This window comes from Epinephelus moara, chromosome 11, assembly GCF_006386435.1.
Source record: "Epinephelus moara isolate mb chromosome 11, YSFRI_EMoa_1.0, whole genome shotgun sequence".
NCBI lineage: Eukaryota > Metazoa > Chordata > Actinopteri > Perciformes > Serranidae > Epinephelus > Epinephelus moara.
The window spans coordinates 28,691,915-28,707,552 of NC_065516.1; the positions used below are offsets into that span (position 1 = coordinate 28,691,915).

Consider the following 15,638-nt stretch of genomic DNA (forward strand, 5'->3'; position numbering starts at 1 on the left):
ATGAACACATATTCTGACTCTGACAGCTTCACAGGGACAGAGACACCACCTGTTTTTTACTCATGCCGATAAATCTGAATTAATAACGGTTTTCTCTGGTGCTCATAGTTTCAGTAAAATGAACTGAACCCAGCTAACAATGTGTAGCATCTCCATATTGACAAAAGTTGAAACATTTATACTTATATCCGCGATCTAAGCAGCTAACTAATGTTAGCTCAAGTGGGTAATCGACAGTCCGGTTTTATACATCCGAAAGAACCTCTATAAAAATGAACTGCTTGGTAGCTGGGTGTCTAATTGAGGCAGGCCTTTATTTGTCAAGATATGTTGCTACACCTGGCTAGTAAAAGAGACCGGGTGTTTAATTGGGACTAGGCTTTTAATTTATTTTTCGTACTTAACTAGTAAATAAGATGTCGAAGCGCATAAAAAGGCCAGGGGAGGAGCCCCTAATTATTTATATATAAATTATTAATGTTTGCTTATTAACTGGCCCATGGCTTCCCGTCATTTTGCAAAAGTGGCCCCTGAGCAAAGCATGCTGAGTATCCCTGCTTTAGGGTGTCAACCAAAATAACCCAGTAGTAAGTAGTATTGAAACTCCTCCACTCAGATGATACCTGCATTTGATCCTTTTTATACTGAAATCTAGAAAGTAATTACTGTTTTTATGATTTTGCCCGCAGCCAACAAGTGTTCTTAGATTTGTTGCGACATGTGATTGGTTCACTATTGCAGCAGCTTCAACCCATACAGTCTGTGATGTGGTGAAGTCGAGCACGGCATTTTTGATGGAGTTGGCAGGCCAGTGTTGTGCGATGTCACCAAAATGTTTTAAAGTGGCTATACTACACTCCTGTGACATCTTACAGATTTTTTTTTCAACTCAATGGTTTCACTTACATGACGGATTTTAAAAGAAGTACAAAAAAGGTATCAAATCAAATACTCTATTGGTATCGATTTCACTTTAAGCGTGTAAGTGCTGGTACTAGTATCATCATTTTTTAAACGATAGCTAGCCCTATTACCAATGGTGGAAGACTTGAGTCACATGACTTGACTTGAGTCGGACTGGAGTTGCAATTTGAGGACTTGAGACTTTTTTGACTAACTTAGATAAAAGACTCGACTTGACTTTGACTAGGTATTCATGACTTGGGACTTGACTTGGACGTGAAACAGAGGGACTTTACTTTTTAGAAATCAAATATTTGCATTTTTCTAGATGTTAAGAAGTTATGATTTGTTTTTGAAACATGATCTGGGGTCTCACTTATAAACACTGTGTACACACAAAACAAGGCTTGAAAAAGGCGTATACCACTTGCAAGCAAAATTTGTGATGTATAAAAACAGACTTGATGTAGAAATTATTGAGTGCTTTTGGCAAACACCATTTTTGGCTTTGGTCCATATGTATATTTTAAGTATGAATGCTATGCATTGTTTTTTAAATGAGACCCCTGATGATTTCTAGAGGAATGAGCAAAAACCTGGCAACTTACAAGGATGCTGCAGACCAACAGAGGCCAGCCAAGAGGCAGCTATCATGGAGAGGACTCATCCAAAAATAATAAAATTTGGATTCAAGCATTATGTTGTCAATGATGGCAGTAAGAAAAGAACAGGGAAAGATCTGTAGCCCAAAAATCAGTGACACAACCACCACAACACATTCATCAGTCACTATAAGTCCCACAGAGAAAGGTACAGGAATGTGTCTTTTTAGCTAACTTATTAGTTTATTGGCTCATTTAATGACTTGACTTGTGATTTGGCACCTGCTTCAGACTTGAAGGTTGAGATTCGTGACCTGCACATGTGTGACTTACTCCCACATCTGCCTGTTACTTGTCCAACAAGCTGGCAGTATTTTGTTGCCGTGTTTATTATCTGCCTAATGCCAAAAGAACAACACTTCACCCAGAGTTTCCATATAAAGAAAAGTCTTTTAATAGATAAGTCCCCTTTGCAAAAACACGTAGAAACATTGGAAGACACTGCATATGTACACTGTGTTCGCTACCTTGCAGCTACCTCCTCCATGAGACAAGTATGACATTTATCAAAAAGATCGCAAGAAAAAAAAGCCATATTTATTTACCTTAGTGAAACAGAAAAGCCTTCAAAACTGTAGTTTTTTTTTTTAAATTATACACTTTTGCCTCTTACAATAAATACCAATCATCAAACATTTATTGAAATGAACACACACAAAGAGAAAAAGACAAATTCAAAACAGTGACACCATGTACAGTTGTGCGTGTCGACTCAAAAACTCGTCTGGGTAGGCTGAACTTCGACTGAACTACTCCCAGTAGTGCAATTTAGAAACTACAACAGTAGCTTCACAGAACTGAGACTCTGACATTGAATCAATTTGGTGCTTTTAATTTATTTGTGCAAAAATATTGATTGTGAAGACAACGTCTGATGTTTTCGGACTCAAAAGACAACATGAAAAGTGTATATTCATTTCAAAGGAAATGTGTCTTATCTGCAGTGAGATATTCTGCTTTTAGTTTGAAATGTTAATCAAAACTGTACAACATTAGCTTTGACATAAAATCACATAAATTATTTTTATGTTCGACAGGTGTTGCATGACTTAAAATGATAAAATTATTGTGTGCATTTAAAGAAGAATCAACACTGAACCTTTTAACAACAGACTGCCTTCTTTTCCTTCAATTTAAACAAACACTTCTACCTTGTCCAAACAAACCTTCAACTGATAATTAATATAGTCGTTCAACTGGCGCAGACCATCTTTCTTAGGTCCATGTTCATCTTAGGTCCTGTTATTTAAGGGCAATTCTAGTGTGATCATTCATCTGTTACACAAGGAGGTCAAGGAGCACATGCTTGAACCACAGGTGGTGGCTGAGCGTTTGTTATCCTACATCCTGTGCCCCCTCATGTATGCCTTTATATGATTTATCAGTTACTAGTTTAGGTTTTTTTTTTTTAAATGATGTAATGAAAATATTTAAAGCTTTGGCCAATAGTTTTACATGTTTTGGTCCAGTAACTTCAAGTTGCATAATTTTTCCAAAGAATTCTGCATTTGCAAGAAGAAACCATTTTTTTTAACTGTCCAAGCATTGCATTGTACGCTATGCTCTTGGAATATCAAATTCACAACACAGATTTTGAGTAAACAAAGCTGTTTTGAAAAAGATCATATGAATTTGGTTGTGCCAAGCATTAAAAATGCTCAGTATTTGATATCAGAGTCCTTGAATGCAGGAATGAGGAGTGTTTTCTAAACAGACCCTGGTTGCAAAAGCATTTTCATGCAACATATATGTAACTGTGACCAAACATTATTTTTACTGCAACTGATTAAGTTTCAAGTCTCTGGGAGTTGATTTTAACACAAGTCTAAAATGCATAGAAACTAGTAAATTTCATTCACACATCACTGGGGGCAGTTATGAAATAGGTCGGTGTTTTATAGTTAAAGCACTAAAACATGCAAAACTACCATCAAGGCAGATTATCCTTTAAGTTTTTATGACCGCCTTGGAAGTGTGCTCTCATAATCAGCCATCTCCCTTGATAAAACCAGCAGTAGGTCTAAATCATCTCCTGTGTACAACGTAAAAACAAAAAAGTCTCTTTTTACAGCAAAATCTTTGTTCCTCCCACAAAAGCCAGGTGTACACAACACATAAAACAAAATGAAATGGTGTTTCTAGACATCATTTGTCTCATTGTCACTAAATTCAAAAGTGCTAGGAACCAACTACAAAATGTATTTCTTAAAAACAAAAATCATCTATCCATAAACTGGATTCAAAGTATTTACGTTTGATTGTCACAACACTAACACTAGAACCTGAGCCTTATTTATGACCTCTTCATCAAACAGAAGAAGTCTTTTACATGTTGACATCCTGGGAATCCTTTTGTAATGCTGGTGCATGTGGCGCAATGCAAAGTACTTTAATGCACACTGATTGCTTGAGTGTGTGTATGTGTTTGTGTGTGTGTCAGTGTGTGAAATTATCTGATGACGTTTTTGCACCAATCACTCTTATGGCATATAAATGTAGGGACTAGATTTGTGGTGCCCTGTGCTCATGACACATGGCATAACGTTCCTTGGACCAACCATCATGGACTGGTTTATGTCGTGAGCGCTCTCAGACCATGGTGGGGAGTCCATGGGCTCCTGCTTGATCGAATGGACCAGGCCGTGACCTTTGAACTCGTAAGTGCCGTGCTTGTTGTAGTCCGGGTGCATGTAGGCCTTGTGTGGGTCCTGTGGGTAGATGTGTGAGTCCATGAGGTTGACTGATTGGTTGCTGCATAGAGAGTCTGAGTGAGAGAGTCTCTGAGGACTAAACTGGCTGTTGTCGTTGTTATTGCCCAAGTCTTTGTCACATTTTAACAGCCGTCCGGTTGTGTTCCCGCTGTTGTTGACTGCATAGTTCTGATAGTTTCCGTTGTTGTACGGTGGGCTGATTCCTGCTTTCCCTCGTTGACAGGGCGAGTACTGCGGATCATAATAATCTGCCTCTGATTTGAGATGGAGGCTTGAGCTCTGGTCATATACCCCGTTACCATAGCGGCGTTCGATGGCCTCTGGGTCACGGCAAGCCCAGGGTCGCCCATAGGCATCGCAGCCATTCTCAGAGTCCGAGTCGTGCTCTACCTTGATTGGCATCTCGGACATCAGGTGGCCTTCATAGCACTCCCCATAGCCGTTCTCATTCTTCACCAGGTCCACGCAGTATGCATCTGGGTCTGTGGGAATCTGGACGTTCCCGTAGAGCTTAGAGACAAAAACCTCAGCTCCTCTGCCGCTGTGGCAGCTGGGGGAAAGGCGGTATGGCTTCCCGTACTGGCCGGCCTTGTTCATACGGTTAGAGGTGATGTAGCCGACACCCTGGCCCGTTCTGAGGGGGCCTGAGTTTGGCCGCAGAGGCCAACCGCCGCCCAGGCCTGGGCTGACACCTTTATGGGAAGCCATGGTGGATTTGCAGAAGTTGAGGGGCTCCTCCTGGTTGTAGTAACCCTCAGGGCGGTACTTGAGGTTGTCTTTGGAGAGGGGGGTCCAGGGAGTGTGGTGACCCCGCTGGGTAGCGCCAGGAGTGGGACAGGAGAGGAGGAGAGGGTCTGCAATGTCACCCATTCCCCCACTGAAGGAGTGCCTCCGGAGGTGTTCCCCTCGCTCACTGTGAGGGAGAGGGATGGCATGGAAAGTGGGGCAGGGAGGAGTGGAGGATCAAGAAGAGGAGAATGAGATCATTAGTCACAAAACAAAAAGTCAAATAAATCAGTGTAGATTATACAAAGTTTCTGTAGTCCTTGAGGACATTGAAGAAGAGGTGGTCTCTTGAAATTTCATTGGTCCGCCTAGATATCCATATGGGAATATCTACAAACAATGTTTTTTCTACTGATTGATGAATGACTCAAAGCCCAAATATCTTGGTTTGGTTCACTTTAGTTCATGAGCGAATCATTCCAAAAGTGACTCATCTTTTCCAAAATCTGTCTCATCTGAAAATTGAGAACAGAGTCAACATCCATAACCCAAAGATCCAAAGATCAATGATGGCCCACACTCCAAGATTACAGACAGAACAGTGCCGTTTATCTTCATTCACACTTAGAGTATTCAGTGATCAAGACCCCAAAACATATTAGATTTCTAACTATAAAGTATATATGCTGATAAATATGAAAGTGGAGGCTGTAAATAAGACTAACATGAAACCACAGTGTACTTTGCACACTTACACATACAAACACAATATGGATTGAGTTAAATTTCACCGACGGAGTTCAATTCAGTGGCTTTCTATTACACGTGGGCATATTTCATCGTTGTTAGTGATGAGAAATCCATCACTTGGGTCAGCTAATTTTGGCCATTTTTCATGCTTTCATTATTTTAGAAGAAGGTCGATGTAGCAAATCCATATTCTTCAGAAATGTGACTGAACTTTTTGCTGAGCTCATCAAGATGATCTTATTTCTCATTATGAAAAAATTCCATTTCAACCTCCTGGTTAAAATGACAAATGTTACTCAACACCCAAAATGCCCATTTGTGTAACATTTACTCCTATGTTACGCTAAATTTGCCAACAACATGTTATTTCGCATGCCTCAAAGGTGTACAAGAAAATTATCGATGGATTGGAGTACATGGGGTCCGCGTTTAACAACAGCAAGACTATATGAAAACATCTTTTCACAAACTCTCACACAGCTCGCGCAGTTTAATCCAAGTCTCATTTATCCAGTCCTATGATCAGTACTTCCCAAAAAACCCTACTATTTAAAACACTTCAACATAAAAAGTCTGATGCACAGACAATTAGCAGGCTGGAGCAAGCGCGTGCGTTTAAACTCTCCTTGTGCATTCCATTGAAATCCTGCCTCCAGGGTCATTCATTGGCCAGGAGTTCTGCTGTCACTCTCCCACGCCTGTCACTTCCAAATTTTGTCAGTTTTTGGATTCCTTATTCATCGTGGAAGCATAGAGAAACATTTCACAAAGTCAAGGTAACATGGGGTCAGTAACTGATGTATAAATGATCCTTTTGGGGTTGTAGTATTCCCTTAAAACATTTTTTTACTTCTCTTGTTTCACCAGTTTTGCTTCTCTCTGCTTCCTCAACTGACTCATTAAACACTGACCCCACTGTGTTATGTGAGAAGATGCTTTTCATATTAGCTAACCTGAAGTAATTTTCCTTGTGCCATGTGTATATATTATATAAATATATATTCTCATACTGGAGACTCAGCCCTATAAGCTTCATGGCCTCCCAACCAGCCAACATGCTGTCCTCTTATAAGTAATTGGCATTTTTCTACAGGAACCTGGATGATGCTGAGAGGGAATGAACAGCAGAGGGGGTGGTAGGGCTCTGCTCCCTGACTACAGCTCAACACTTGGCCTCTCAGCCTCCCGAAGTTGTTAATGATGCATGAAGCACAGAGGGCCTTATCCAAGCTGAGGCATGTATTTGCTCCTAATTGGCCACAGGTAAGGCGTCCAGCACTTGTTTGGTTTGGTGTCAGAGTCTGCTGGGTGAGGACAGGGCTTATGTTTGTGTTGGTAACTGGGCCCCAGGGTAAATGCTTGGGTGTTCATGAAACTGTTGCTGGGTAATAAGCTGCTATCTCTGGGAAATAAACTAAAAAATGAATAAATAAATCACGAGCGTTGATGCACATGCAGGTTTTCATCACTCTGACTCTGTTTTGAATATGTTTTTGCGTCACTCTGTCTCACCGAGCTTAGGCAAGGCAGTGACTAAGTATGTTTTTACATGTTAACTCTTACAAATTACGAGGGGAACTCTGTGCTGACCGGTGACAATGTGCATCATAACTAAACTGATGATGTAGTGACTGTGGCCTTTCAAGGTTTAAAATTTTGACCTTTACTTCTAGCTCCCCCATCAGGCAAATCCGGCAATCTTTAGAGGATATAACAAGCTGCCAAAATGCATCAAACCTCAAGTTTGAACCAGTGGTGTCTGAGGCATCAAGTTTGTGTTAAAAAGCTCGACCTTTAATTACAGTATAGCACCCCAATTAAAACAACGAGTGGATACAGTGTGAACAGTGTGAATATACATCACCCCTCCAACTCCAACTTTAGTTAAAGTTGCAAGCATGTTGCTCATGTATGATGATGTGATGATGGTCTCTTACCCATGCTCCAGTGCAGAGATAATCCCTCCACCTCCTCCCTTGGTCTTCCCTCGCATTAACATGTTCTTCATTTTCATCTCTGTGATGGAGGGCAGTAGAAGGGGGACACCTATGCAGAACAGAGCCAGCTGGGGAGGCATCGGAGTCCCGGAGGCTGACTTCTTTTTCTGACCGTGGAGGAACTTCAACCGACCCTGAAACTGCATAGTCTGTGGCAGAAGAGAAAAAGAATTTACAGGTTTGAACATATCCAATGGTTTATATGTATATATCCAGTGCTCTTTGAAAAGTCTGGCATGTTTTTTTCTCTGCATGTCTACACAGATTAATATAGAACAGAATTAGCAGTAATATTTTTTCATGTCCCTTGAAAGTTATAATATCACATTGCACGCATTAGTATTCAAACCATACTAAGAGTCTACAGGTAGCAGTCCTTTGAGACTGCGGATGCACAGTGGTGCTTTGAGCTAAATGCTAACATCAATATGCTAACAAACTTGCATGCCGCGTTCCAGTGAGGTCGTGTTTAACGTGTTCATGAAAAGAGACCATATGAACTCCCTGCCCCTCCATTGTGGTGTGTAGGATCTTGCAATTGTACATTTTCTGAGAGCCCTGAGTTCACAGGTTTGTCTTCAGGAATACCCATGTCGTAAATATAAACTCACAAGTTTCATCTGAACACAGCAACAGTTACAATGCTTACATGCTGATATTTAGCAGGTAATTTGAGGTAGATACCAGGTGCACTATCTTAGTTTAGCCTGTTAGCATGTTAACATTTGCTAATTAGCACTAAAAACAAAGGACAGTTGATGGTGTTGGGAATTTTATTAGTATTGAGTTTTTTTTCTGTCTGGACCAGCAGGTGGCTAAGCAGCAGGTTTGCTCAATAAAGCTTATTAAATTTTATTCCTTTAATGGGGAAGGATGAATTTCTGGCCTTTTTACTGCTCGCAGAATGATTACTCTGCATTACTTCACAATTATTGTGTCGTTACTGCAATTATGTTGACTGGTCAGGAAAGCATCTCACCAGTATTTGCTCACTACTTGGCTACAAGTGCTTCCAGTATAAAACTGCCATCTAGAATTTCTGTTGTGCAGCCAACCTCGGTGCAACCAGAGCGGACTTGGTGACAGTAAACTCCAATGACCCCGATGAAATGGTCCAAACCCATACTCTTATTGCTCTGTCATCAGGGCCTCTAGCTTTTCCACTGCTGTTCTCCAAACCACTCCAGTCACAGCCATGAGGGATGAACCAAGCTCCTATTCTGCCGCTGTGTCCAGGCACCCAATTACCTCATAATGCCTTGCAATACAACTATAAATAACGGTACGCACTACAATTAAAAATAAAGTGTTGCTGTACCAAAGGGGTCGTAACACTTTTATAGGCCTGGGTCTTCTCCCAGAGAGTGGGCAACAATTACTCCATGTTTAATTTTCACTGCATATTCTCAAACACTTTTCTGTTTGCATAAACTTTAATGCATTTGAAACTTAAGTTACTGTGCAGTTCAGCTGGCTGGTTTGGTTCAGACCACTCACCAAGAATCCAGAGGTGCTGTCCAAGAGGCATCGGACTCTGGCAATGAAACATCTGTTGAGAAAGCAGGAGAGCTCAGGAGAAATTCCCCCTGCTTCCGGAGAATGGAACAGGCTGCTCACTACAAAGTCCTCACCTGAAATGTAGGAAAGATGAATGAGCGGAAAAATGTATTTAATTTTTTGTGTGGCAAACCTACCATGTGCCTCAGTCACGCAAAATGGGTAAAAGAACATGTAGAGCAATCAATAAAACATAAAATATAGGTGCATTTCCTTCTAAGGATTTCTGGCAACGTGTCAGTCGCTATACTGATGACATAGTCTAGATGTGCCTCAAAAGTGACCACCAGAACTTCACAATCAAATTGTAATTAAAATATTCAATATGATGTCACCATTTGCACATTTTAGCAGAACATTTTGCCCAAGGGAACTTTCATCCCCTCTCAGTAAGCTACCCACCAGTCCCTGCAGCTAGCTGGTGGTCCTGGTGTGTCGGCGGCCCCTGTGGAGGACACATGGCCCAGTGGAGCTGGCGTCTGAACTCCTGACGGTCGTCTATGTGGATGTAGTCGAACACATTCTGGTGCATCACGTCAGTCTGTGTGGACAATTCAGTGGAGTTTAGTATGTTTGTCAAGGAAATTTGTAAGTTTGTATTGTCATGACTGTCAGAGACATTTCTAGTTTAAGACTTTTTTTGTTTTCAATATCATCTCCTGAAAGTCTTAGGGCCCTGAAACACCAAGCCAATGGTTGGCTGTCGGTGAGTGTCTGTCGCGTCAGTTTTGGCGGTAAGTCCTGCACAGTTAGAACTAGTTGGTCCTTCTGCCAAATCAGCGTGTTGAATTGGCGTGGGAGACAGTGGTGCCTGTTGTTGAAATAAATCACATTGATTGGCAGTTCAGCTCAGTGCACAAGAAGAGGGAAGTAAGGAAAGCAAAAAAACTTCTAAAGCCAAGAGGGAGCGAGATCAAGACAGACTTGTTATATGAGGTAAGATCATGTTTTTAGCCATTGAGCTCATTAGCAGAAACGTTTCATAGTTGTGTTATTGTTTGCTGCAGCCCAGTAAATATGCTTTGTACTTTTAACATCCGGTTTTGTTGATAATATGCTAACTGGCTAACTAGCGTCTTGAATCCGTCCAGTTGGTCTTCTGGTTTCCCTTTTTTAATGACAAATACATGCTGGTGTGGGGAGTTATTTCCTCTCACGCAGGTGCAGAATGTGCGTGCTAGTTGGCTGTTGGTTGTAGTCTTTGCGGTGTGTTCAAGTGCGACTTTTTGGCACAGGCGACGTGAAGTGACGCATCAGTTGACCTTCGTCGCCACTGGTGTGTCTGTGCTTTTAAGGAACATGAGATTGCGTGTTCACAGCATTGTCCGCAGACTGACTTTGGACCGCTGTGTTTGCTGCCATCCTTGCAGCTGGTAGCTGCAGTTTTGAGGGGGGGGGGGATTCCTGTTGCTGCTCTGATACACTCAGTCTGCCTCAGGATTCCCAGGAAGCATGCTAACTTGCCCCATCACACACACAAGGAAAGTACTGTACTTACAGACACATACCCGCACACTTGTATGTGCACATATTCACATGCAGGAGCATTTTACTCAGTACAGTAACAGTCTAAGGGCAGCTGTAGGGCCAGTGAGGGCAGCTGTGTTTGTCAAACATCGCGTGACACCAGCTCCCGAACAGCAGTCCAGCCCAGCTTGCCCTCCCCATCCACACACACACACACATACACAGAGTGAGTCGGGTTCCAGCCCACTCTCGTCATGCCTCTCTCTCTTTTCCAGCAATAGCTTTGCTTTCTGTCATTCCATGACAGATTCCTCACTAAAATGTTCAACCTTCTCCTCTTCCCTCACTCCCTCCTCCCTGTGCTCTCTCCATAATTTCCACACTGGTGGCACGCGAGGGTTTTTGATCGCCTGCCTCTGAAAACACAATCTGTTCCCACCGTCTTCGGCGGGCGCTTCGTCCTGTGGTTTGGTTCCCTACCGGCAGTCAGGCAGACAGACGGATCGAGTGACTATTGTTTATGTTTCTCGTAAAAAACACAGAGAGGAAAAGAAGAGGGGAAAAAATGGAGAATAAGTGATATTTTCGCTGACCTTCAAAGGCTAACTGCCCCAGTAACAAATGGGATCAAAGGCCAGTGGAGGTTTTCTGCTCTTCTCCAGGGCTTTCTTGTGGTGCTACTTAGTGAAGCCTTCTCCTTTCTTTTTTTCCTGTGGTATATTAGGGATAAGTGTCCTTCTGACTACAATTGTGGGCTCAAAATTATGTGACATGTTGTCAAGGCCTTAGAGGCAAACTATGTGACTTAAAAACAACCAATAGCTCCTTTGCGAGAACTGAACATGTGGGAAAAGCTAAGAAAATGTTTTGGTGACAGTCTCTGAATATAACATGATGATCTGTGAGTCAGAAAGATTTTCATCTTTTTATATACTACAAGAACAGACTGTTGACTGTCAACAACACATTCAGTCTATGAGGTTTCTTATATAGTATGTTTTCAAAGTCAGCTGCATTTTGATCCTTTGTTCTCAGCATTGACAACATTGAGCAGAGATTTGATTTACAGGGTTCCTACAGATCAAGGCACGTTATATTTAAGACTTTTTTAATGCCACTCAGAGTGAAATTTATGACCAATTTTACAATAACCAAAATTGAAGAGAAAGAAAAACACAAACCAACATAAATAACTTAGGGTTGGGGACAATTTCGCCCAAATGAACAGAGCTGGTAAAAATACCTGACATTTGTTGGTGGGTTTTCTTGGCGATACTGTACTCAGCATGTGGGATTCCACCGCCTTAATTCCAATCGTATTGAGTTTTAGAGCCTCTGGTTCACCACTTTGGTACTGGATGGATAGACATGAATTTTCTACAGAAATGCATAGTCCTCTGAGGATTAATCTTGCAGACTGGCGATCCCCTGATTTTTCTTCTGGCACCATCATCAGCCCAAAATATCACTTTGTCCGGTACTTTGAGTAATGACCATACCAGACGCATGACATTCCCATCAGCCTCAGCTGCACCTTGATTTTAACATTCTCCTGTTTGTTTACAAAGCCCTTAATGGTCTGGCCCCATCCTACACTGCAGCCCTCCTAACCCCTTATTCTACCCCCAGGTCCCTCAGGTCAGCTGACCAGGGGCTCCTGGCTGTCCCATGCTCCAGATTCAAGCTCAGAGATGATCATGTCTTTGCTGTGTCTGCCCCCAAACTGTGGAACAGCATCTCCCTCCCAATCAGATCTGTCCCCTTCTATCTTTTAAGTCCAGGCTCTAAACCTACTTTTATTCATTAGTGTTTGAGTCCCCCTGATGTGGCTTTCTCTGGTATGTGCTCGTGTGTGTTGTGTCTCTGAATGTTTGAGCTGTGTGCCTGCAGTTGTGCTGTCGTTAGCATTCAGCTCAGAGCCTGTGTGCAGTCGTAGCCAAGGACTCTTACGCATATCTAGATGATGTATACCAAACAGGTTTCTCTCTTTGTTTGCATATTCACATTTTATGCACCTTACAGTTTTTATTTCTTTTGTTTGTCACTACTGATTCCGATACCACCCTGCACACACACACACGCACTCATGTGCATACAGACACAGGATGTTTCAGACCGCTTTGGTTTTCATGTCGATTTCATGGCGCTGGGTTACTGCCCCTGTCTGCTTGTAAGCCAAGTGGGAGCGCTGTAGCAGAAAAATTTCTACCCCAAAGTGTCAGTGTGCTGTGTGTATGCGGGTGTATGTGTGTGCTGTGTGTATGCGGGTGTATGTGTGTGCGTGCGTGTGTGTGTGTAAGCAGACATGAGGGCAAAGGAGGGATTTTAACAGTGAAAAGCACTTTATTCATGGTTTTGAAGGAGGGAGATGATTTCAGCATCGCAGGACAGGCATGCCCGTGTTGATATCATCCATAATTAATGACTGGCTGGGTATAACCGCCGGAGAGGAAGGAAGCTAAACCGTTGGTGACTTATCAGTGCCGGCACACACACAGACACAGACACAGACACACACACACACACACACACACATCCACAGAGTGTATTTCAGGGTGAAACAGAGGTCTTCACCTTCCTGTGGCCTCTTAGCTGTGACTTAGTGGGTTCACTCTGCCCTCTAGATAGAGTTATCAAGCAGACTGAAAGAGAGTCTTTTACGCCGGCTCATTAGCCCAAGGATGAAAAGGAAAGAAAGTAGAAAGGGATGGATGAAAGAAAACAGATTGGCTGAGGGGGGAAAGGGGAAATGCTGAACTTGTTGAATAATAGCAGAGACCTCTGACACTTGTTGAGTGCAAACTCTGAGAAGAGCCATGTAAGAGGCTACCAGGGTGGATTTATCAGCTTATCAACAGGAGCTGCTCACCTCCAGCATGATGGAAATGGTAACATCTGTTTGTTTACACGTTTCTTTCATAATTGATCCAAGCTGTTAGATACAAAGTTCAACATTTTGGTAAATTGGCTTATTTACTTTCTTGCTGAGCGTTAGATGAGAAAATCTGTACCACTTTCACATCTCTTCTGTAAACAGGCTGTTCTCATCCACTGTTTGTACGCATACCTACAACAAGTAATACAATATAATTCATATATAACTCACATAATCATGTGCCAGTAATTCATGTATAACCCATGTACTCGGGAAGGCTGTGAACACTTAATCAATCCACTGCAGGGGTTTTAAATGGAAGAATTATAAAGACCGAAAGTCTGTGTAAGGAGGAAGGTTTGGGTGAAGAATGGGTCAAACAACACAGGACGTTGCCCAGGGAGACCTGTGATTGGAACCACGTGAAACCAAGTGAACTTCCAGATATTTTAAGCTACGTTGTCACAATGTTTCTTTTCTTGAAACCAACCCACATAACTTTACTTTGCTAAACCTGGAGAAGCCCAGCAATGCTTGTTTTCTAAACTTAGCTTACATAACTTTATGTTAAGTACGTAACGTAATTTGTGGGGTGCTAATTTGTTCAATATCATACAACAACTGGAACAAGCAGCTGGTTACCTTCATTTGGCTAAAAGGCTGGAAGCTAGCGGAAACGTCTTCGAAGCTAACAAAATCCACCTACCAGCAGCTCTAAAGCCCACTAATTAATATATTATGTCTCATTTGTTTAATCTGTACAAAAACCAAAGAGCTAACACTTTATGGTTATGTGTGAGACAAACTCCTTACCAGGACCAGTAACTTCCTGCAGTCTAAAGAGCGTAGACCGAGATATAATATATTATTTGAGATTTTGAATAGTACCAATTCTCTAATTTAAGATCAGGTTTGTTTAATCACCACTCAGCTCTTGGCTGGTGGAATTAATGTCTGTCTGTGACAATACACCACATACAACATCAGTGCAAAAAGAAGGACATAAGTGTAAAGAGAGAAAACATTCAATATATGTCTCTAAAATAACAAGTAGGCCAACTCTTGTGTGTTTTTCAGCTGCACAGCTTTGGGGAAGAAGCTCCTGGTGATCTGTACCTTCTGGAATTGGTGAATAGAGAGCAAAGCAAATCAGCGTATTTTTAAAAAAGTCAATGTTAAAAATGCTAAAACAGAAATAACATTAAAGGTCCAGTGTGTAGGATTTAGGGGCATTTGTTAACAGAAGTGGTATGTAATATTCATAACTATGTTTTCATTAGTGTATAATAACCTGAAAATAAGACGTGTTTTGTTTTTGTGACCTGATGCCCAGTTCAGACCAAAGATTAGCGACGAGACAAAACAGTTTTAGAACGTTGCAGATAAAAGTTGAAGCAGTGTGAACTGGCCGGTCTGTGCTCGACTTAAGCCAGCTGATGGCATCACCTGCAACTCAGCTGGTGTTAGGACGTAAAGTATGTCTCTTGTTTCAACAGCCAGTCGACTTGTAGTGAAGCCGCTGGTCAAGTCTAAACGACCTCAGATGGCGTGTTCACTTGCCGCAACAGGTGCTAAGTCCCCCATGAGCCCTCTGTATCCGTCCCCACGGTGTGGGGGGCAGCAGTGACATACGCAAGTAATGATACACCGTCTCATCTAGTTGCATTGGTGTGAATGAGCAAGTTTTAAGAACGTTGCAGAATGGCACATTGCGAGTAGTTGCCTGTTTCAACTCGTCTCATCGTGAATCTTTGGTCTGAACTAGGCATAAAAATGAGCTCTGTATATCTACATATGGATTGGTTCCTCTTCAACAGAGTCCACCATGTTGTTCTACAGTAGCCCAATATGGACAAACCAAAGACTGACTCTAAAATAGGGCCATTCACACTTTTGTGTCAGCCGCCGTAGTTTTCCTACAAGCTCGGCAAAAAGGAGAAGTTTCAGCTCTGCAACATCACCACTACATGCCACTAAATCCTAGACATGG

At 42.0% G+C, this 15,638-nt stretch overlaps 1 protein-coding gene across 1 annotated transcript in view; it reads right to left on the reverse strand.

Annotated features, from left to right (window-relative positions):
- Positions 1-1,958: 1,958 nt before the first annotated feature.
- The window catches only part of ahrra (aryl-hydrocarbon receptor repressor a), a 78,689-nt gene continuing 65,009 nt past the window's right edge, over positions 1,959-15,638 (reverse strand). Inside the window, exons 6-9 of the mRNA XM_050057316.1 lie at positions 9,709-9,847; positions 9,247-9,380; positions 7,690-7,898; positions 1,959-5,189 (exon numbers count right to left, since the gene is read on the reverse strand). Coding sequence (XP_049913273.1) covers positions 4,046-5,189; positions 7,690-7,898; positions 9,247-9,380; positions 9,709-9,847 — 1,626 coding nt within the window. The 3' untranslated portion in view covers positions 1,959-4,045. The remainder of the gene's footprint in view (positions 5,190-7,689; positions 7,899-9,246; positions 9,381-9,708; positions 9,848-15,638) is intronic.